This window comes from Aptenodytes forsteri, unplaced genomic scaffold, assembly GCF_000699145.1.
Source record: "Aptenodytes forsteri isolate BGI_AS27 unplaced genomic scaffold, ASM69914v1 Scaffold193, whole genome shotgun sequence".
NCBI classification, from domain to species: Eukaryota; Metazoa; Chordata; class Aves; order Sphenisciformes; family Spheniscidae; genus Aptenodytes; species Aptenodytes forsteri.
In genome coordinates this window covers 16195156-16215984 of record NW_008795405.1, presented here as the reverse complement: position 1 = coordinate 16215984, position 20829 = coordinate 16195156, and the positions used below count along the sequence as shown (strand labels likewise).

The 20829-nt window shown below is 38.7% G+C and overlaps 1 protein-coding gene across 1 annotated transcript in view; it reads right to left on the bottom strand.

Moving 5' to 3' along the window:
* Positions 1 to 4669: 4669 nt before the first annotated feature.
* DYNC1H1 (dynein cytoplasmic 1 heavy chain 1) overlaps positions 4670 to 20829 on the bottom strand; it is a 51667-nt gene continuing 35507 nt past the window's right edge. The window contains exons 53-78 of the mRNA XM_009280973.1: positions 20209 to 20326; positions 19003 to 19218; positions 18231 to 18443; positions 17913 to 18040; positions 17345 to 17498; positions 16403 to 16549; positions 16171 to 16321; positions 15709 to 15962; positions 15403 to 15537; positions 15210 to 15304; positions 14943 to 15117; positions 13418 to 13493; positions 12125 to 12285; positions 11738 to 11849; positions 11596 to 11656; positions 11077 to 11200; positions 10616 to 10729; positions 10164 to 10334; positions 9740 to 9957; positions 9400 to 9503; positions 8798 to 9009; positions 7773 to 7926; positions 6571 to 6713; positions 5994 to 6162; positions 5501 to 5628; positions 4670 to 5053 (exon numbers count right to left, since the gene is read on the bottom strand). Of these exons, the coding sequence (XP_009279248.1) occupies positions 4925 to 5053; positions 5501 to 5628; positions 5994 to 6162; positions 6571 to 6713; positions 7773 to 7926; positions 8798 to 9009; positions 9400 to 9503; positions 9740 to 9957; positions 10164 to 10334; positions 10616 to 10729; positions 11077 to 11200; positions 11596 to 11656; positions 11738 to 11849; positions 12125 to 12285; positions 13418 to 13493; positions 14943 to 15117; positions 15210 to 15304; positions 15403 to 15537; positions 15709 to 15962; positions 16171 to 16321; positions 16403 to 16549; positions 17345 to 17498; positions 17913 to 18040; positions 18231 to 18443; positions 19003 to 19218; positions 20209 to 20326 (3862 nt within the window). The 3' untranslated portion in view covers positions 4670 to 4924. The remainder of the gene's footprint in view (positions 5054 to 5500; positions 5629 to 5993; positions 6163 to 6570; positions 6714 to 7772; positions 7927 to 8797; positions 9010 to 9399; positions 9504 to 9739; positions 9958 to 10163; positions 10335 to 10615; positions 10730 to 11076; positions 11201 to 11595; positions 11657 to 11737; positions 11850 to 12124; positions 12286 to 13417; positions 13494 to 14942; positions 15118 to 15209; positions 15305 to 15402; positions 15538 to 15708; positions 15963 to 16170; positions 16322 to 16402; positions 16550 to 17344; positions 17499 to 17912; positions 18041 to 18230; positions 18444 to 19002; positions 19219 to 20208; positions 20327 to 20829) is intronic.

Here is a 20829-nt window from a genome sequence, read left to right as displayed (position 1 = left end):
ATGTCTCCGTGTCCTTGAATTAGCACAAGAACACGCAGTCGCAAATGGGCTTGAACTTCAGCTTCTCTGCTAAAGCCTTCAGGTTCCTGTTGTGAGGAGTCGAGATTTGCCAAGCTCAGCTTTGCATCAGCTGTGCTCAGGCTCTCCTCCTTCCCCACTGAAAGCTGGCACAGCAATGGCTGGCAGCTTGTTCTCCGAGCGGCTGCGATGGATCCTTCTAAAGGAGTGGTTTCCTTGCAGTAAACTTTTTTCCCTTTGTGTGACTGCTTTGTACCTGTGGTTTGCTTTTAAAAGGGAGTCTTCCTACATGGTTTTTATTGTTTTTAATAGACCAAAACTATAAGCACTATTTCAGAATGATGTGCTTCTCCAGCATAAATTCATGAAGAGAGTTCTTGGTCCTGGTCTGGACGAGTCCGTGTTTAACCACATGGGGAAAAGAAGCCTTGAAACCTCAGTGTTACAGAAGCAATATTGAGACTGATTGAAAGGATTCTGTTTGACTGTGTTAATTACAGAACTCTCCAAGGGACAGCAAATTCATAATCCAACTAATAAGGAAGAATTTCAGATCGTCCCTATGTAAAAGGAGGGGAAAAAAAAAAGGGACCTGAGTGGGAGGGAAGCTCTTTAAACTCTAAATTATAACTTGTCTACTATGAGTTAAATGCTGATTTGGTTTACTTTTCTGGTGGTAAGGTATACAATTACTCATTGTTCTCTTTATAGCGATGTTTTAAGTGCAGTAAGACTTACCATAGCTTTCCTCAGTCCCTCTATTTTAGGCTAACTTTACCAGGCCTTTAAAAGTTAGACTGAGATACACTTTTTACTATCTTTTAGCAAGGGGAAAATCTGGCTTCCTCTTCTCCAGGATTTTTACTTACTCTGGTTTTACTTTGATCAATAATTCATAGGACGGTGCTTTATAAACCTATGTCAACTTCTCTTAAATAGGTCATGCCTAGCCCACTTGCTGGAGGACTCAGGAAAGCAAGGAACTCCAGGGGACCGCAAGTAGGTTTGATTATTATGCAGCAGCCTTGTTCTCAGTGTAGCATCCAAAAATTAAAATATTGGTGGGGAATGTGTGGATAAACAGAAAAACTTCCATAGTAAGTCTGTGACTCACGTTGTAAGTGGTTTTAAAGCCCACTGTATGTTGCCTCTTGTGTTTTTGGTTTTTTTTATGGACAAATAAGCCTCTACCATATTTAAGGAAACCTTTAATTTAGTTTTTAGATCCTTATGATGGTGATTCAGAAGATGAGTCTATTCACTCTGACTGTAGCTTGAATTCTTTAAATAGTATAAAAGTTGCACCATGGGCGAACAGTGCCCCAAAAGCAATGGCTTTGGAGGATGCTGGTACTTCAGAAGATGGAGAGTCCTTCCCTAAGCCTCCAGACTGGCTCTGCCCGGAAACAAGCGTCAGTGAAATTCAGACAGTAAATGACTGTAAAGCACCCCTGGAATTTCCTAGCCAAGAGAAGGATTTCCTGAGAAGCCTGTTGCAATCATCTGAACTGACTAGAGCCACAGAAGCATCTACCTCCACATGGCTGACACCTGACCATCCCTTACTGATGAGTATTAACCCTTCAGCCTCTTCAGATCTCCTTGCAAGCCCAGGTAACAGTGCTCCACAACCCATACTAGCAGCTGACTGTGATGGCACAATGGCCAAACAGCCCCTAATTAAAAGAAAACAAGGGATTTCCATTCTGGAGGGTGCTAGTGAAACACTAAGAAGAAAGAAATTCCGTGTAACTTAATCTGAGGCATGAATAAATCATTGGACAAACTGTTCTGAAGAATGAACCTGGTAGAGATGTCTTTCGCAGATGGTACCTGAACTGAACAAGTTTTAAACAAACTAGCTCAAGCCTGTTACAAATGCAGCTGTGCTGTGTAATACAGGCTTTGAGATCCACCTGAAAAGACAGAATCAACTAAACAAGCTTATGTGGCAATTTAAGTGAAAACTAGCTAAGCTATGTCTGCAGAATCACAGCTAAGCTTTAGTGGGTGCTACTTTGGTGCCTGGGGCCTCTTGAAGCACCAGCCTAACTCCTGTAGCTAGTACCTGGAGGCACCTGCTCAGTTTCAGTGTAATTTCAAAGAGGTATTGCAGGGGTTTGTGGAGGAGGGAAGGAAGAATGACTGCATGGTTGCAATTAGTTTTCAATAGCTATAGCTTACCCACACCTGCCTCATCTCAGTGTTTGGCTCTTCGTATGTCTGACCTACTGTATGGGAGGAGGGAAGTAGCTGTAGCTGTATGGTGAATGATCTTACAGGTGTGACTACAAACAACTGAACTGCATGAAGTTGAACTGAGTGCAACTAAAGGCAAAAGCAATCTAGCTTTTTTTTTTTTCTTCAACCAGGAAGAAGTTGACTTGTGCTATTAATGTATCTGTTCCTACGTGTTTTGAACAATGTTTTAGGAATACCTGCCAGTTCAGAATTTACAATGTGAAGTTGAACGCATGAGCTGAAAGCACTCTTCTTCCTTAGTGAGACCAATCGCTTATGAGCTGCAGAAGTGGTGCACACAGATGGGAGGCCAGTTAGTCAGCAAACACTGTATCTCTCATCTCCTTCTCCTGTATGGTAACTTCTTTTATCACCTTTAGAGTCGGGGTAGTCCATTTATGTGGAAGGGGAACTACTATCTATAAAAGTATAATGATGGCTTGAAATATATTGGTACCAACTACTTGTGAAAGCATTCATTCTGTATGACTGGCAGAGATTTTTAATTTGCAGTTTCTTCCATAAGGTGGAAAGCCATTCAAAATACTACTTAACTTCTAGCCTTGTACCCTTCCACTAACATCTGCATATTTATTTTATTAAAGCAACTTTGCTTTCTCCCTTATCCCCAATCTGGAGATACAGAGGTGGTTTTAATCATGCTTGGAAACAAAGCGGTTAGAACAATACGATTCAGAAGCCTTTGCCCTAAGGCACAGGCTCCTGTGCTTGCCCTCTGACTTGCCCCAGCAGCAAAGAATGCTGCAGTTGGGGCCATTGACATTATTCAGTATGACAAGTTATTCAGTATGAGAATCCAACTGTGGGTTAACTTCTGAACTGAAAATGCACCTTTTGTTAATTCAGGCCTAATGCAGAAGTTAGTTAGTTAACATATAAAGAGCTGAATAGTTTGGGAAGCTCTAGCTACTGCATGCATATTTGAGACCATCTTGATCTCATTAGTACTTGCAAATAGGTGGAACTGGTTTAACTGAAGATTTTTATAGCAGCTGTAAGCTGGTACCACAGCCCAGGGGCTGAGCTATGCACAAAAAGCAGTAGCTGAAAGGTGCATGTTCAGCTGAGCTGCTAATAGCTAGAACTTGTACATATTTTAGCTAATACTTCACACTACAACTGGTATCTGGAGCACACTGCTATCGGTAGGAGGTCTGCTTCCTTACTGTACGATGTATTTCAAATGATCCTGGAGGAAGTGACAGTATAAATTCCAGATACTAACATTCTGGTGATGGAAAAGAAAGCAACTCATAGAAGCTGAAACAGAACAAGGACATTATGTTATGGTTAAAACCAATCTTGGATGATACATGTAGTTTCCATCTCTGTTTGTCAAAATTGGATGAGAACTACAAGAAGCAGACAAAGATTACATGATGGACTGGTCTGGGATTCATTCTTTGTAAGGGAATAAAGCCACAGGACAGTTCAACCTATGCAGATTAACTATAGGAGCTACAAAACAGTATGGAGAGGGTAGACAACAAGAATTCTCTATTTTAGTAATTAGTAGGCATCAACTGAAACAAGCATGTGAGGCAGGCTGAGGTAACAAATTTTCCTCCCAGCACAGGCCTGTGCTGTAGAACCACTTATCACAGAAAAAAATATTAGAGTTGATGCAGGTTCAGAAAGTCACTGCTTTCTCATAGGAGAAATCACTGGAAGGAAGGGGCTCCTGAGATTTCTGTTTTGAGATTGAAAAGCTATGCACCTGTATTCTCCACGTGCATCTTTGAACACTTGATATTAGCCACTGTTAGGACAGTTGTTCTGACAGGTTGGTCAGGAGGGCAGAAATGCTTACCCAATGAACTTAGGATCAGAGAAAGCAAGCAAATACCCAAACCATTACAGCAACCCAAGCAATTAGCACAACTCTCAGCTCCCCTAATTTGGTAACAGTTGGTGACACGAGTCTGAAATAAGATTATAACTCCTTGTTTAAGCATTTAATACCATCCTCCCGGGCTTAATGAGACATGACTTAATGAGACAAGAAACCGGAGCCTTATTTCACCATAAAAGCAGCTTAAGAAAGAGGAAGCCCTGTGGGTCTTGTTTAGGATACTCTAACTTCTGAATGCATCTCAGCAGCTGGTAAAAGCAGGTTACTTCAAGCAAGAGCCAGTTCATTGTAAATAATTCATGTAATGTCATCAGATGTCATAGTAGATAATGTCAGGCTTTGTGTCTTACTGCACTGAAGACTTACATTCCAAGGTTCTTGGTTAGCTGAACCAGTTGCTGAGTGAGCTGTGTGAAGGTCAACAATATGCTTGAATACTGACTTACTACTTGTTAGTCTCCGAAAAGATCGTAGGTACAGTTTTCCCAGACCAAAAAAATCATCGTTAAGAATTATAGTTCCAGAAATAGTCAAAAGTTTTGCTACAGATTTTATTTCATATTACATGATCCATCAAATATCACATCTACCAATAGATGTCTAAAAATCTCATGCAATTTTCCTTCGAAGAAATCTAGCCTACCACCTTTCCAATGCACTGCCCCCTTTCTTTCTAGTCAACTTAACACAAATCCATCTGACAACCTAACCTCACCAGGTTACAAAAGTACAGGTGAATACTACATAGAAGACTGACAATTACTACAGCATTACCAGTCAAAACAAATCTTTTCACTCAGTGCAGAGAACTGCAACACCACGTTCGTAGAAGCTACGAGGGTCTTCCTTGGTAGCTATTTCAAAGTCAACCGTGAAAATCAGATCAGCACGAGTGAAGTTCAGATAAACTGGTAAAGTAACCTGGGAAAAAACATGAATATAGAAGAGTTTATGTAAGGCAGCTGAAGAGCGTAAGAAGTTTCTATAACACTGCATGGTATTTATGAGATGGGAATTTAGTCTCAGATAACTCAATACCCAAAATATGAGAAAAAAGCCAGGCCTAATAAATTCACCTAAAGCACAGCCTTCTTTATAGGTATAAATTCAAGTTTTGGCCTGAACAGCATTAGTATTTTTTGGATGCCTCTCCTTCTTCTTATCTAACTACAAAGGAAAGACCTAGTCAACACTAGGTCTGTTTGCTGCTAGCCCGGAATTTAGGTACCAACTGACACTGAGAATATTAGAAAAGAACATTTTGATTCGTGGTGCTCGATAAAAGTATCCAATAAAGCTTCAGGAAAAAAATTACTAGGTAGATCTAATTATGAGAATTTTTTTTAAATTCTTTTTATCAATACTTACAACATTTGCTTTTTTATCAGCATTTGTCTGCTTGATCCAGCGAAGCTGTGTAATGGGCAGTACAGTTGAAATAGCATTTGAAAGCGACAGCTTGTTGTTACTGCATGTAGCTCCCTGAAGCTTCAGGCCTGTAAATTGAAAATACACTTTAGAGTTCTAAGAGCTTTCATACACCCAAAGATTGTCTCCCTATGTTACCATTTAAGGGCTAAGTCCCCTAAATGAGAGGTAAGTATTTCATACCGCAAAATAAAGAGGTTGTAGCAGATACACTATCCAATACCACTTAAATATATACTGACCCTAGTCTTGAGATTTATTAGCGTAATTACTTCCCTACTAACTAATATCAAACTAATCTTTAAACAACTTCAGAAAGTGTGTATTAACTTTTGCAATGATATGATCTTCTTTATTTCATACAGCCCATTTAATACCAGAAGCTTCTGAAAGTATTTTAGAGCAAGGACATCCTTCTTTCTGATTAGCTTACCTGTCACTCCAAAACTGCACGCATCCAGTACTGCATTCTGTGTAGTTGTAACATTGACCTCCAGACAGAGTTCTTCAAGGGACCAACTGTTTGCTTGGGCAACATATTGTCTTGTAGCAGTAATATATGCCTCTGGTACAAACAGGCCACCAAGGCACACATGGATGTTCTAGTTGAGGGGAAAAAAAATTAAAAAGAAAAAAAAGGATATCAGCTGCAGTATTAATTAATGATTATCATGAGTATTACTTCAGCAATCTATTTACATTAAAATTTTCCTGCCGCTACTGGAACACTGTGTAACTGCTAAACTGCTTTTTGCTCTAAGGCTATGTCTTCTGTCATTCTAAAATACTAAGTTTCCCTCTAATCTGTACGAACAGTTAGCCTGCTAAGCCCCACCATTTTGAGATCAGGAGATACTCAACAGTATTTACAAGCACATTTCGGAGAACATTGACTGAAGTTGTTTTGCCTGAGGAACTATTTAGAGGTCTTGATGTGAAGACTCCATGAAGCAGTTATACAGCTCCATCTGAATTAGACAGAACCTCTAGAAAAAGTCAGCACAAGATACCTTTAGTTCTTTTGCTCCACCAGAAGCAGCTGCCTGGGAAATATTCTGCAGCTGTTTAATGCGCTCACTGAAGTCGGACACCCACTGAATAACAGTCATACCAGCTGGCACTGTGTAATGAGACCAGCTACGAGGCAAAATACCTATGAAAAATGTGATTAGAATTAAGTTTTGTTTGCATACAAGTTGGAATTACACACTATTTTGACACTTTGCTTTTTCTCCCAATAGCCATTTAAGACTTGGACCAGGATATCAGCCTCTATCTTAAAAGGCTCCTCAGTAAGTGAAAGCAAATGGTCTAGTATGTATTTAAAAATGCCATCCAGTTACAGAAACCTTTCAACAGCAACTTCAGTTACACACAGCTATATACTGCAGTAACTGCTTCAAGTTTTCATGAAGATTTGAGTCCTTTAGAAAAATTTGAAGAGGTCAAGTATCTGTGTTTTAGGAAATGCTTTTGTTCAAAGCAGACAGCAGATCTTCATGTATTACTAGAAGTAGGATGTCTGCGAAAATTCCACATTTATGTACAATCTTGAAACAGAAGTTTAGAGAACTTGAATATTTTCTAGGAGATTTTATAGGAGCAATATTACTCACTTTGTGGTATAAATAACTTTGTTCCACCACAATTCAGAGACTGAAAGAATTGAGAAAGACTTCAGCTCAGAAATTAAGCTGCTGATATAAACTGTACAAAAAAGCCTAATATTAGCTACCTCAACTTGAAATCCCAAACCAATTGGTAAAGTCAATCCCAATTTTCCTGCCTTTTTTTTTTTTTTTTTTTTTTTTTTTTTTTTTTTTTTTTTTTTTTTTTTTTTTTTTTTTTTTTTTTTTTTTTTTTTTTTTTTTTTTTTTTTTTTTTTTTTTTTTTTTTTTTTTTTTTTTTTTTTTTTTTTTTTTTTTTTTTTTTTTTTTTTTTTTTTTTTTTTTTTTTTTTTTTTTTTTTTTTTTTTTTTTTTTTTTTTTTTTTTTTTTTTTTTTTTTTTTTTTTTTTTTTTTTTTTTTTTTTTTTTTTTTTTTTTTTTTTTTTTTTTTTTTTTTTTTTTTTTTTTTTTTTTTTTTTTTTTTTTTTTTTTTTTTTTTTTTTTTTTTTTTTTTTTTTTTTTTTTTTTTTTTTTTAAGCTGCTGAGCATAATAGCCTCCAACTTACAGAGTGCAAGAGGCAGAGATGCTAATTTGAATTACCATACCTTTCACCAGTTCATTTATAAGTGTACGCAAATAGTTGGTTTGTTTCTTTTTTCCTTCACACACTTGAACCACATCTGCAAGGTCCTGACGAACATCCTGAAGCAGCTTAGCTCCCATTTTCACCTCTCTCTCAAAGAATCGGAACAAAGGATCCTGATTGTCAAAACATTGAAAGTAAGTTGCAGATCAAAGTTCAGGATTCTTGCTGGAGAACTGCTACAAAAAGCAACCCTCAAATCCTGGATGGACTGACCAGTGACACTGTGACTACAAGCATTAAACAGGAAGATGCAGTCTATGGTGCAGAAAGTGACTGCAGAGACTGTTTTACAACCGACAATCTCCTTCCCTTGGAGAAGCAAGAAAGTAGAAGTCTTAGTTGAACAATTAATGCAGACTGCCTGCTGCAGCTCCTTCCAATCAACTCTGGATTTCTTTTAATCAGCAACAAAAGGTTTTCACCTACTATCCCAGAGTAAGTCTTTAGAAGCAGTTAGGCAATCATGGGCATATTCAACTGGGGAGCTTATTCCTGAGTTAGAGCTTAGGCTACTACTGTCCAGATCACAAAAGTTTTCTCCAGCTCTTCCAATTTCTGTTGCCAGTTAGCAGAAGCTGCTGCTGTATCTCCCCTCACTAACCATCACTAAATTTTAGCAGTAATTAATGTGCACTGGCTCTAAAGGCAATATCGTAAGTAGCAGTCAGTGTGCTACAAATACAACAGGAAGCACTTGTTTCTTGCTACCTAATCACAGAGAAGCTTCAGAAATGGTACCCTCGATAGACAGTTTGCCACTGTGTTTCTTCAAATAATGCCCAGAATACATAAACCAACTTTTAAGAGCATTTCAAGAAACCCAGCGGGGCATTACATAGCTATGGCAGTCAGAATCAGCATCGATACAGGTTCCATTGTCCCCCCAACAGTTTAATCGGTACTTGCAAATCACAACGCACTTGTTCCAATATACCAGAACTTGTGCACTTCTTATACCCATGTTAGACAAAACTTAGTTCTTACCTTAATGTTCTCCACAGTTCGCTTCAGATGGTTTAGAGTTTGTGGGATAAGGTGAAGCCAGTTAGAGGCTGTGGTATGCAGTGTTCTCATCCAGGCTGGGCGACCATCTGACGTAGAATCAGTTCTTGTTTTCTTCTCAGTTTCTGCATAAGCTAGATCATCCTCATCCTCTAGCATCTGCATTTTCAGCATTTTACTGATCATATCTATGCCTAAACCAGAAGATATGCTGTTAGTCAGAGAAGCAGTGGCATCAGGATGAAAACATTTTACTACATGCAAGAACTAGGACTTCTCTTTTTCCCTAGTCTCGACCTAAGATACAGAACTGCTTAGCTGTAGGTGGCTCCAGAGCTCACAATAAAGCTTTCCAGAATCAAGATGGGAGCTTGACATCTGGAAGGCTGAATGTTTAATTCACAAGCTTCCCGTCAGTTTTTGGACTGCTTGAGTGTTTTACCTTGCAGAAGTTAAACGAACTATGTTGAGGGAGGAGGGGAAAGCTATCAACTCTTCAGCAGGATTTATATTTCACTTCTGCTTTTTAGTTAAAATGTTGGCCTAGTAATCTATGCGAGACATTGTTAAAGTTCTGATTTTACCTTGTGTGGTGAGAAGAACTTTCTCCGCATTATTTGGCAGGCCCAGCCATGACGGCGTTTGTGTATCTGGCAGCATCTCAACCCACTGGACAAATTCTTCACGCCTGCACGTCAGAGTTTTAATATTCATTAGAAGGCTTCCCTTATTAGAATGGCAAGGTAATTCTTTGCCTGAGACAAACATTTACACAGCTACATTCCAGCACAGAGATACAGGTTAGGCTGGGTTTGGTGGTTTTTTGTTTTGTTTTTTTTTTTTTTGTTTTGTTTTTGGTTTTTTTTTATTTATTTTAAAAAGAGAAGTTGTACATAGAGATCAGGATAAGGACAAAAGTGATACCTGATTCCATCTGGCATCTGAATATCTTTGTGTCCATCAACTTTGCAAGCCAGTTTGAATTCACTATCAAAACTTAAAGTAGTGAACAGACGTTCCAAGAACGTATTTAACAAACGCTGATCAAATTCATTATCGACACGACCTCCATAGATAGACTGTGCCATCAGTGTCTTTAATGCAGACCAGGGGATTTTATCAGGTGAGATGTTTTGGCGACCCTATAAATAAAATGCAATGTAATTAGCAGGAAACAATCCTTTTCACCTCTCCTCTGATAGAGGAATCAAATTCAAGAACTAAGTTAAATTGCCACCAAGTTATTTGAGCCCATCTAACTTACTAAATGTTTCCAGAACAGACTGCCTCACTGAAGATCTTAAGTAATCCAAGTATTACCTGTACCTAAGTACACAAAACTACTTGCCTTCGCTGTATCATCCAGCCATGTATCTACTGTGTCACAGGCAGATCTCAGATCAGATTCTCCAAATTCATACTTCTTGGACCAACCCAATGGAGCATAGCGCAAACGCTCTTGGATAATGGCATGGAACCAGGCAAGGAGGAAATATAAACGAGCACGCTCATTTGGAGACTAGGAAGTGGAGAGAAAGAAAAATACACACACACTTATTACACAAGTGAACTGATAATCAAAGCTTGCTAGAAGGCTAGAAAAGATCAGATTTAATGCTAGACTGCTACCAAAACTGAATACATTCTACCAACAGAAGGAGCAACTACTACAGTACTTCTGTGAGAACAAAAGATTCTATGTACATCTTAGAAGCTGAAGTTTTATCATCTTTTTCTAACGTAAGATTTTAACGAACACGTTCTGACATCTCCTTTCACCCACACAAGCTGCAGCCTTACCTTGCACATTCTAGAAACCGGAATGCTACTGAAAGTCCTCAGCATGTTTGCCTTTACACCAGGAGGAGGTTCAAACACAAAGATCCGGCCAGCACGTAACAAATTCACTGGCACCTAGAAGAGAAAAGATCAATAAACTCAAATCCAACTCTTTTAGCCTTCACTAAATTAAATCTCTCTAACAGCACAGTTTGCATTAGATTCAAAATCTCACTGTGAGCACACACAGTGATGTCCTGCCTTTCTTTGGGAGGGTAGGAGAAGCAGCAAAAGGAATGGTATGAAGTTTTCAGCTACAATTAAGTTATCAGAATCCAAGGCTAGTAACTACCCTGACAAGCACGTATTCTCCTCCCCCTTTAATGCAGAAAGGCAGTAATGAGAAAACCTTCCCTGGGTAGCACTCCTGGCTCTGCATGGCAATTATTCTACCAGAGCATCAAATTTCAGATCAGTGTTACCTTTGGATTAATCTCCATGGTAAGGAAGAGCCTGAAGCAAGCATGAGGTTGTAGGGAATGTAGCTTCTTTTCTAGTTGCATGAGCCAACCAGGAGCCAGGTGAACGTTCTTCAGCATTACCCATCTGTGAAGTTTTGAAAAAGAACAAGTGCTTTTTAGTGTACAGCTTACAGATCTTGGCTATAATCACCACAAAGAGTAACAGAATATGATATTAATGCTACAGATTTTCCTCCTTCTTTAAAACCTGTCTTCTACATAGAATCAGCTACTGTCTACTGTAAATGGGGTAACTTTTCTGTTTTGCAGATACAACCTACTTCTCTTGAAAAATATTTAAATGAAATATAAGTTGTGAACAGCTGTGCTTAAGTTATTACAAATTTCAGTTTAGAAGACAGTCCCGATTTTTTTAAACCAGTTTTACCTATTTACCCAATAGATTATTTCCCTCTCTGCCCCCTGCCCATTTACCTTTCTACTAGGCAGTATTCTAGCTAAAAAGGAGATAGAACTTACCTTCCAGATTTCACTGCTGTGTTTATTGCTTTATCTGCTTGGTTAAACCCTTCAGCAGAACCTAAAAGACAGAAGGTTGTTAAAGCTCTTTCTGCTAACAATTTCATTTATGCTTAGATGATGAAATATGGCATGTTCTTACCAATAGCAATAGAAGTAATCTGTGTATTCTGCTCAGCTGCAAGGTCTTCAACATGACCACTGGCGTCATAACCAGGCACTGAACACATCAGCACAGGGGTATTAGGTTTCACCTATTGTCCGAGAAGTTTAAAAGGATACGAATCAGTCACTACATGAATACAAGAACGTAGTAAGCTCAGTTTTTCTTCCCTCTGGCCAGCTAAAGACATTATGCTACTCATAGTTTTACATTAACAAGTAAGAAAATAATCCGTTCTTCATACCTTGGGGAGAAGGATAAGTGGAAGAAATGTTTCAGTGGATAGCTTTACTCACTATGGAACTCATGCAAAGTGGCACTGAGCATTACCTCACGATTTTAGCCTTTCAAAACCAGGCAGGTTACCTCTGTATCTACGATGTGTGTCAGATCTAAAGGCTGCTCCATAATGGACATGAACGACTCTCCAAGATTTGTTGAAACAAAGGTATGTGCCATCGCCAACAAACGATCTGGACGGAAGGCCTGGATCAGAAGCAAGCGATGAATGGCCTGTCCAATAGGAGCTGAAAAGGGGAGACAGGATTAGATGGACAGGTAAAGCCATCCTCAACACCCTCCTCTTTTCAATTCTCCATTCAATTTTTCCCATCCTGTTCTGAAAACCAGATATTTAGAGAGTTAATTATCCCTTTGAAAGATCTGTTGCAACATAGTAATGGAATGCTTATATTCTGTCTTCACTTTGACAGTCAAAAGAAACTTACCATTGTCAGTTGGTTTGTCTTCTGCGACATTTTAATTACCTGCTTAATTGCTCATGTTGTGAGCCCTTTAAAAGCCTACCTTGACAAGATGCTTTTGGATTCTACTGGAATGCTACTGGTTTACAAAATCTACAGTCTAGAAGTATTGCCATGAAGTGATTTTAACTTCCAGGGACAACAGATCACATCTCCTCAACTCATTCAATAATCTGCTGTTCTGCTAGATTTTGAAGTATTAAATACTTGTCTAGCATGGATAGGATAGATAACTGAAGCAACTCTACATTAACAGTCAAGCTTTATGGTAGCTAGTAAATACAAGCTTAGAATTCTTAATTTAGAAAGCCACCTACAGGAATGAGCCCTGAATGATCACAGATGGCAAACACCTTTCAGACAGGGGAAGGGTTGAAGGTCAACAGTCATATCCTTAAGTTCTAACTCTTAACAAATTAGCACTAACAACTAATGCAGCAAGAATTAAGATTTCATGCTTAGATACAACTGCAGGAAGAAACATTCCAGTAGACCAGCCCTGTCCTCAGAAAATCTGTGTCTTGGAGCTCTTTAGGGTATTGAGCTGCCTCCAGATTTGCAATGACTAAGGTTAATCCAAACTATTATGCAATCTAATGAGATTGTGGAAGTACGTTTCATCCTCAATGGAAGACCAGATCACAGGTTAAGGTGCAGGAACCAAGTGTAGTGACTATTGCTTAAAAAAAAGTGTTTTGTTTTGTTTTTTTGTTAAACAAACCAAATGAAAACACCAAACTTGAGGTTTTTCCATGATCCCAACTTTATGATTTTCCCAGGCATTAAGGTCCAAATTGAAGTTCTACTTTAGAATTGCTTTAAAATCATAGTAATTCTACTTAGATTAAAGTCAGTACAGTAGGATTGGTGTGGACAATAGTGCGACTTAACTTACTTGCAGGTTTTTCTTCAGTCCAAAGATATGGTACAGTCTGCTCTGGTGAACTGCTATCCAGCCAGATACAGAATTGCTATATTGAAAGAAAATGCGAAAAACTTGAGATGGAGTTTCATGGCATCAAAAATCTGCTGCAAGGTGCAGGTCCTGTTCACGGTGCAACAGAGATGTTCAATCTCAGCCTTAAAAATCTAGAATTTAATGTACTGCAGAAGTGTTCAGCTACATACCAACTTTCAGTAGGAAACAAAGATTGCTAGGGTAGGGTTGAACTTGGTACAGTCCAAAGTCTACTAGTTTTGGATTTGCAAACAGATCTTTAAAAATTTTAGTAAGTAGTTAAATGTCTAAACAATGAAATGCACAAGTTCGTAAGATTTTTCCCATTTAATGCTCATATCTTACCATCTGTCTTTAGAATAAAAATTTAGATGGAGTACCAGATGAAGCATTTGAGCTTCCGTCTATGAATAAGTCTTGAGAAGTAAGACAGGGCTAACATTGTTAAAGAGAATTTCATTAATATAATAGTGCTTAAGTCAAACATTAAACTTAGCCCCAAATATTGTCCAACACTCAACATAGTTTGGTCTTTTCCAAGGCTTCTAGATATAAATGGTTTGAGTGTTTCATATATAAATGGTTTGAATGTTTCCCTGAGCAAGACTGCAATTTGACTAGCATATTTAGTAAGTTCTCGACTAATTTTTCTTCAATGCATTTCTCCAAGTTGTTTTTTTTTAAACAAAAATCCACATGTAAAACTCAAATTATGCTTTGTCTATTATGCTTTCTTTAGATGTGTCCAGTTATTTCACTGATATCCCCTAATTCTGCATTGCCTCCAGCACCCCTGATTCTACCGATCTCTACAAAGTCCCAGCCCAAGCTATACATTATTTTACCCCAGGTTGAAGAGTTTGAGGAAAATTAGACATAGCAAAGAGAATTCAACTTTTAATATAAAAACTAGGCAGGGCAACCAAACAGGTACTATTTAAGATACGGACATATTTTGGAACATACAGTTTCACAGTCAGGACACAGATGTATTCTTGGAACACTTAGGTCATCAGAAGGAGCAAAGTGTTCAGCAGCTGAGCACTATCCAAATTTATTCCAAATAGTAATGTCCAAGAGCCCACCATAATGATGTTATGTATGGCTAGGGCTGCTCCCCTCTACTGCATAATTATCACACAATAGCGATACAGTAAAAGACACACAGTGTCACGCTTTCTGCTACCACAGGAACCAAAGCTGACCGCAAAGTTAGATGAATGGTGAGGGTGCTTCCAAGGCCGAGTAATGAACGATGCTGGTATTTACAACTCAAGTTTCATAGCTTGATTACAAATGAAGTAAGAACATTCATTTCCACAACAACTACAACTAGTTAACCTGTAAGGCTTCCTTTCTCATACTAGGAGAGCTTACTTGTAAGCATAAAGCTCTCAAAGCAGACACCTAAAAAGCTTTACCAGGTAGTTTAGTGCAGAAAAAAACCCTAGTCAACACTTACCTCATCAGCTTGAACTTTTGAAACAAGGTCCTTAAATGCAGGAAGGCAGCTCAACCTCATCATTGCTTCTGTTTGCTCTACAGTCAAACCACTGATTTTTGGGAGAGATGCAGTGTTTAGTACAATCTCCTTCCCTCTCAAGAAATGCTGGAATTCTGCATCATATGTAGGCTCCCTAATGTAAAGGAAAAAGACGACTTTAGCTAGGTGCCTTCAAGACGTCCCTCCCTTTTTCAACTAAAGCGAAGTGAGAAAACAAACGTTTACCCAATAGTGCCTTTCAGTTTAATCCGGGCCAGCAACATAGCAAATGTTATATGATCTTGATGCAGCATGCCACGTGCCACTCTATTGAAAGCCACCTACCAACAAAACAGTGAAGTTAGTAGCAGAAGCAGCCTTGAACTCTGACCCTTCAAAAATGATTGAAGAATTACATTTACTAATTAAAAAATTGAACCTGAAAGAGATCCTTTGTGATGATTGAGAGACGCTGAGTATGGTCTGTAATTCCCTTCAGATTTGGGTTCTCATACAAGACGTTGTGATAGATGTCCAAGAAAAACTGGAGAGAGTATTGGTACAGGAAATGTATCTGCAAGGCAAAAGAGTTTGTTTTTTCTCTCTAGAGTCCTGCTGTTTGACAGTCAATGGCTTATGCCTACCAAACTGCAATACAGCAGCCAGGGCTGGAATTAGGCAGTGCCTGTTTAGCTTTGAACAGTAAATACATGAAGCTTCTAGTAGGAAGAAGAACTCATCCTACCTGCTTCAGTGACTCCATAGTAAAGTAGATACTGCTGCATGCTGTAGAAAGAGGCAAGTACTGCTGAGAAACAGTCTCCACTTCTTGCATGACAATATCAGTCTCTTCTACTTTTCTGGTGACCTCTGCTGCTTCCTTCTTCAGGTTCTCAAGCGTGGTAATGATGGTGTCATCATCCAGGATACGTCCCTTCACTTCATTAAGCGCTTGTAGTAGGGATTTTTCTAACTGACGCAAGCGCAGCTGAAATTCACCTTAATTAGAAGAAAAATTACGTTACATATTGTATAGATGTATTAGTTTTTAAGAATTATATGAATTGTGTATACTTTGCCATTGGACATCCTGAAAAAGCAAAAGTATCAGCTATAAAGGTATTTCACTATGTATTTCTACAGCTACAGTAAACTGACTGTATTCTTTTAGAACAGGAGGAAGTTACTTTAGTTTTGGTGAGCATACCCTGAAGCTTGAGGAGGTCAGAGCGTTTTTCATCAACATCTGGTCTTTCAGCTTTCAGGACTTCATTCAGACACTGGCTCTGTAAGCTGCTGCGAGTTACTGTGAAGTTCACAAATGTAACACGAGAGCAGAGGTCTGGTGGGAATTCAACCTATCAGAGGAAACATGAAAAACTTTTTCAGCTCTCTGACATACCATTTCTACAAACAGGACAGCCTTTTGTTTTACTTACTGTTGGATCTCTGGTGGAGAGGAAGATAACGAAGGATGGTGACAAATCAATATCTTGGTCTCCCAGAGTAATCAGAACTCTGCCTCCAGTTCTCCGGACTTCACGATTCAGAACAGGGTTCAGAACTGGATCATAGCTCTCCACATCCTAGAAGCAGAGATATGTTAAGAGATTCTATTTCTTGCAAGTGTCTCAAGCTAAAAATCCTGATCCAACTGGGGCTTAAAGCTCTGGTAGCTATCAGTTTGCAGTTGGTTTTGAATACGGATGACATTCAGAGGGTATTTCCACTTTAGATTTGTAGTTGAAGTACACAAGCACAGAGTTTAGGCTATTACCATACAATATCTCAGTAGGGGAGTATTATTATTGTGTTAGTTCTAACGCGTAATAAGCCCTATTCTAAGCAGCACAAGCAATAGTTACTGATCTCATCTGTGAGCTAATCCTTTGTTTTACCATTTCCATATTAAGAAATGAAAAATATAGCCATCTCAAGTGAAAGTCAACTATTCCTACAGTTGCCTCTTTCTTTGTATTACTGAAACTTCTTCCTGCTACTCAGAACAGATTTAATTCTAGATAACTAGCCATATTAGGTGCTATTACCTACGACTAGAGATAGCATATGGGAACAAAGGAACAGACAGGCAGGTTGCAAGTCATTTTATAGAGTGGAAATAAAGAAAGATCATTTGAAAATAAAAGCATTTAATCTTAAAATGGTGGAAAAAAGGAAATACCTTCTTTTGACTGTGCTTCTCACTAATCATATTTTTCTCAGGACTAACACCTCACATATCACTCAGTACTAGTTTACTTGTTAAATTATGGTTTGAAAATAAAGTTTGCATCTTACTAACAAAACAATTGCAAACTTCTCTAGCACACAGGGCAGAATTCAGTCATTTTAAATAGTTTCTACATGATCATACAACTAACCTGTACCAGAAGTGGGTTACCAAATCTCAAGGCGCTTTCCAAGTTCTTCCTGAAAGCGTCATCCAAGAAACTAGTACGAGTTATCTTACGGTCTTTATATTCATTCATGATAAACTCTGTAGCTTGCCCGGAGGGATCAATGATCAATGGATACCTAAGTTAGTAATAAAACACTTTCATTATTTGGGTTTTGACTGCAGAGAGCCTCTAAGCAGTTTTATGAATTTAGGTTGTATTATTAGTCTCAACTCTAAAAGCTTGTATACTGAAGGAAAAAGTTGGTCAGGTTCAACGACTTAGTTCAGTTTTGAAAGATAAGTCTGTATTTGGACAACAAAATAGCTTCAGTTCAAGCCAACTTAATTTTAACAGCTAAGCATAACAAAAGAGGCAAGAAAAGATGAGAGTTTTTATGTTTACACATGGTTGAGAAGCTTTTACAAACATTAGAAGCTCTCACAACAGTGAAACAGTGCTTTGAAAGAGTTACTGTGTTTCTTTGATAGGTGCAAAATCCGGCCTGCTGTGAGAACATCGCTTTAGAATTCTACATCTTAGAATGAAATACCTATTAAACCGCTTGAGCATGATGGCATTCTCAGTGCACAGGTCGTCTGCAGGTAGAGAACTTGCTTGCCAGCGAAGCCGCTCATCTGCGTTGGAAAGGTACTCTGTCCTTGCAATGTCTGTACGGAACTGCAAGAAGTACATACAGTTAGTATTTGACTAAGGATTCTCCAGCTAGCTGGTGAAGACATTTTGACTAAATGCAGCTCTGCAAGGTATTCTTTTCCAATAGCTCCATTCTTTACTTAGCAGTCTTAAAGCTTCTTTAACTGTTGCAGTAAATTGATTTATGGTTAAATTATCACGACCCTATCTTTACCTGGATATTTGCTTGCTGCAAATGGTGAGACCACGTAGTGAACAGGTTCTGACGCATCTGCTGATCAAAGTAGCCAGCATAAGCAATAAAAGCTCCTGAAAGTAAGCAGTCTCCTGCAATAGTAGACATCTGGTTCTTGAAAGTTTCACTTGTCTTTTCCCATCTTTCACGTTCAGCAGAAAGACTCTTCAGAAGAGCTGTGCTACGGTTTACCTAGAAGTAAGTGGTGAAGTAATCTCTTTAGATGATGAATTGTTACAGTATTAAATGTGTCTTGGGACACTTATATTGACTCAAGGCCCAAGTTAAATTTAAAAGCTCAGAATGAAATTAGATTTGTGTTTCTTCACTTCAGTGTTGATTTATTATGTTGGTATTCAATTGTTACTTGGAAGAATTTAAAAGTGTAAGTACTGGCATAGTAATGACATGCTAATAATTAGATCAAGTACATTGGGAATTCCGCTCCCCCAGTAAAGTTCAGTTAAAACATTACAATTGCACTACATCCATGCCTCTTTCCAAAGGCTTCCCACTTATTTTAAGCCTTGTGTGAACTGTCTCATTAATCAATTGGCAACATGATTTGATATTTCTAACTCCAGCCAGGTTTCAGTAGATTAAGAAGTTCGTGAGATCAGGGATGAAACAGACAACTCAGATGCACTGCACAGGGAAAGCAACCAAGTCTGCTCACAAGTTTGAAGAATGGTTCAATTTCTGACTGTCAAAGATTAAGGAACAGAAAATTACTGATATATGAGAGTCTTACTTTTGCTTCTACAGCAGCCAAGTCTGCCTTAATAGCTTGAGCCTCCGAAATCAGTACTGCATATTCTTCTTTGTAACGGGCAATGCTGGCCTCAAGATCACGAATCATCTGCTCTACTTCATTTGCTTTCTGCTGGTTGTCTTTGGCATCATCCTCCAGCTTCTGCAGCTCATTGCGTAGAGGTTCTACTCTTTTCAACATATCAGCATAGTTCAGCTGTAAACAGTAAACAGGCCCTTTATACTTTCTAAAATCACATGTGTTAACAAGAACCACAGCATTCAGGTATATACAATCAATTGCATCTTTTCAATCTTAGGCACTTGTGACCTGTATAAGAATTAATAGCTCCTTAAGAGAAACTTCGGATTGTTTATCAATCGCTAGGACTCTAGTTTAAACCAAGCCCAGACACAAAAGTAATTGCTTTTTGCAAGATCCTTTTACTGCTCTTTTTACTGTAGACTTACAGAAGTCATCTGAAAGGTTGAGACCACACTAAGTAGCGTACAGCACTGTTTTGCATAAATACTTGACTGGGTGTCCATGCCAGTACTGTGCTAATCTACCTTTCTTAGTAAAGAATTGAGTATAGCCAAGCCACAGAACAATTAGGATAGGACCTATTGGCAAGATATAAGCTAAACAGAGTCCCTACACATCATGCCATTCATAGCAGGCACAGTTTTAACAAGTCAAGCATACTGCTGTATTGAACACCAACAGGCAAGTGAAACTATCCTTGGATATCTCAGTCTGGGGGCATCTTCCCAAAAGCATATTCCTTTAGGAAACTAGTCAAGTATTTAAAAGTCTGCCTAAAAGACCTTAACAGAGCTGCCTGTGAGCGTGCCCCACTCTGAAGCAAGACAGAGACTGCATAAGTTTCATTAAGAGGATTGCATTGCATGTTCCAGCTAAGGACTGTATTGTCCTGTAGAATGACAGTACATACAGAAAGGATCAGCTATTGTTTACCTAAAGTTTCTTGGTGCAAAAGCTGTATCACAACTGGCCAGTAGTTCTCTGGCACAGTACTACAGGGCCCAAAAGCATTCATCTGAACCTTCTACTGATTTCTTTGAAGCAAAATAGCTTGCAATGTTTAGTTGAACAGAGACAGATTCAGAGCCTTTAGACACTGTTATATGCCTTCAGGTTCACTCTTTTCACCTTGCATTTGCTTTCCCACAGTACTGACTTTACCTGTGCAATTGCCCATTTCACCATAGGCCCGCAGGCCAATGATGCTCTGTTTACAATTTCATAGTTGTAACTTGGATTTGACAAGTAGTTTTTCTTCATCTTCTCCCGGATGGCATCACTGAAAAGGAAAAGTTTTTAGAGATAGCATGAGTACACTGTATGTCAGCACACAGGTGTTCAGTATCTCTTTATCTGGCCTGCCTTCCACAGTTGACAAACATTTCCTAGCAGTTTTGCTGACTGGTAGCTGAGATGTTTTAATTAGTTCAAGATGTTGTTTCAGAAATTACAGCTTACGGGTGATAAAAGGCACTTAGTATTTTAGGATTAGTCACTCACAAATTGCTTAACTCTGCTCAGAAGAAATTGGGGTTGGAAGGGAATTCAGGAGGTCTCTAGTCTGACCTCCTGCTTAGATTCAGAGCCAGCTAGGAGGTCAGCCTGGATAAAGCTCTGTCCTGATTTCGGCTGGGATAGAGTTAATTTTCTTCCTAATAGCCGGTATGGTGCTGTGTTTTGGATTTAGGATGAGAATAATGCTGATAACACACTGATGTTTTAGTTGTTGCTAAGCAGTGCTTACACTAGTCAAGGACTTTTCAGCTTCTCATGCCCTGCCAG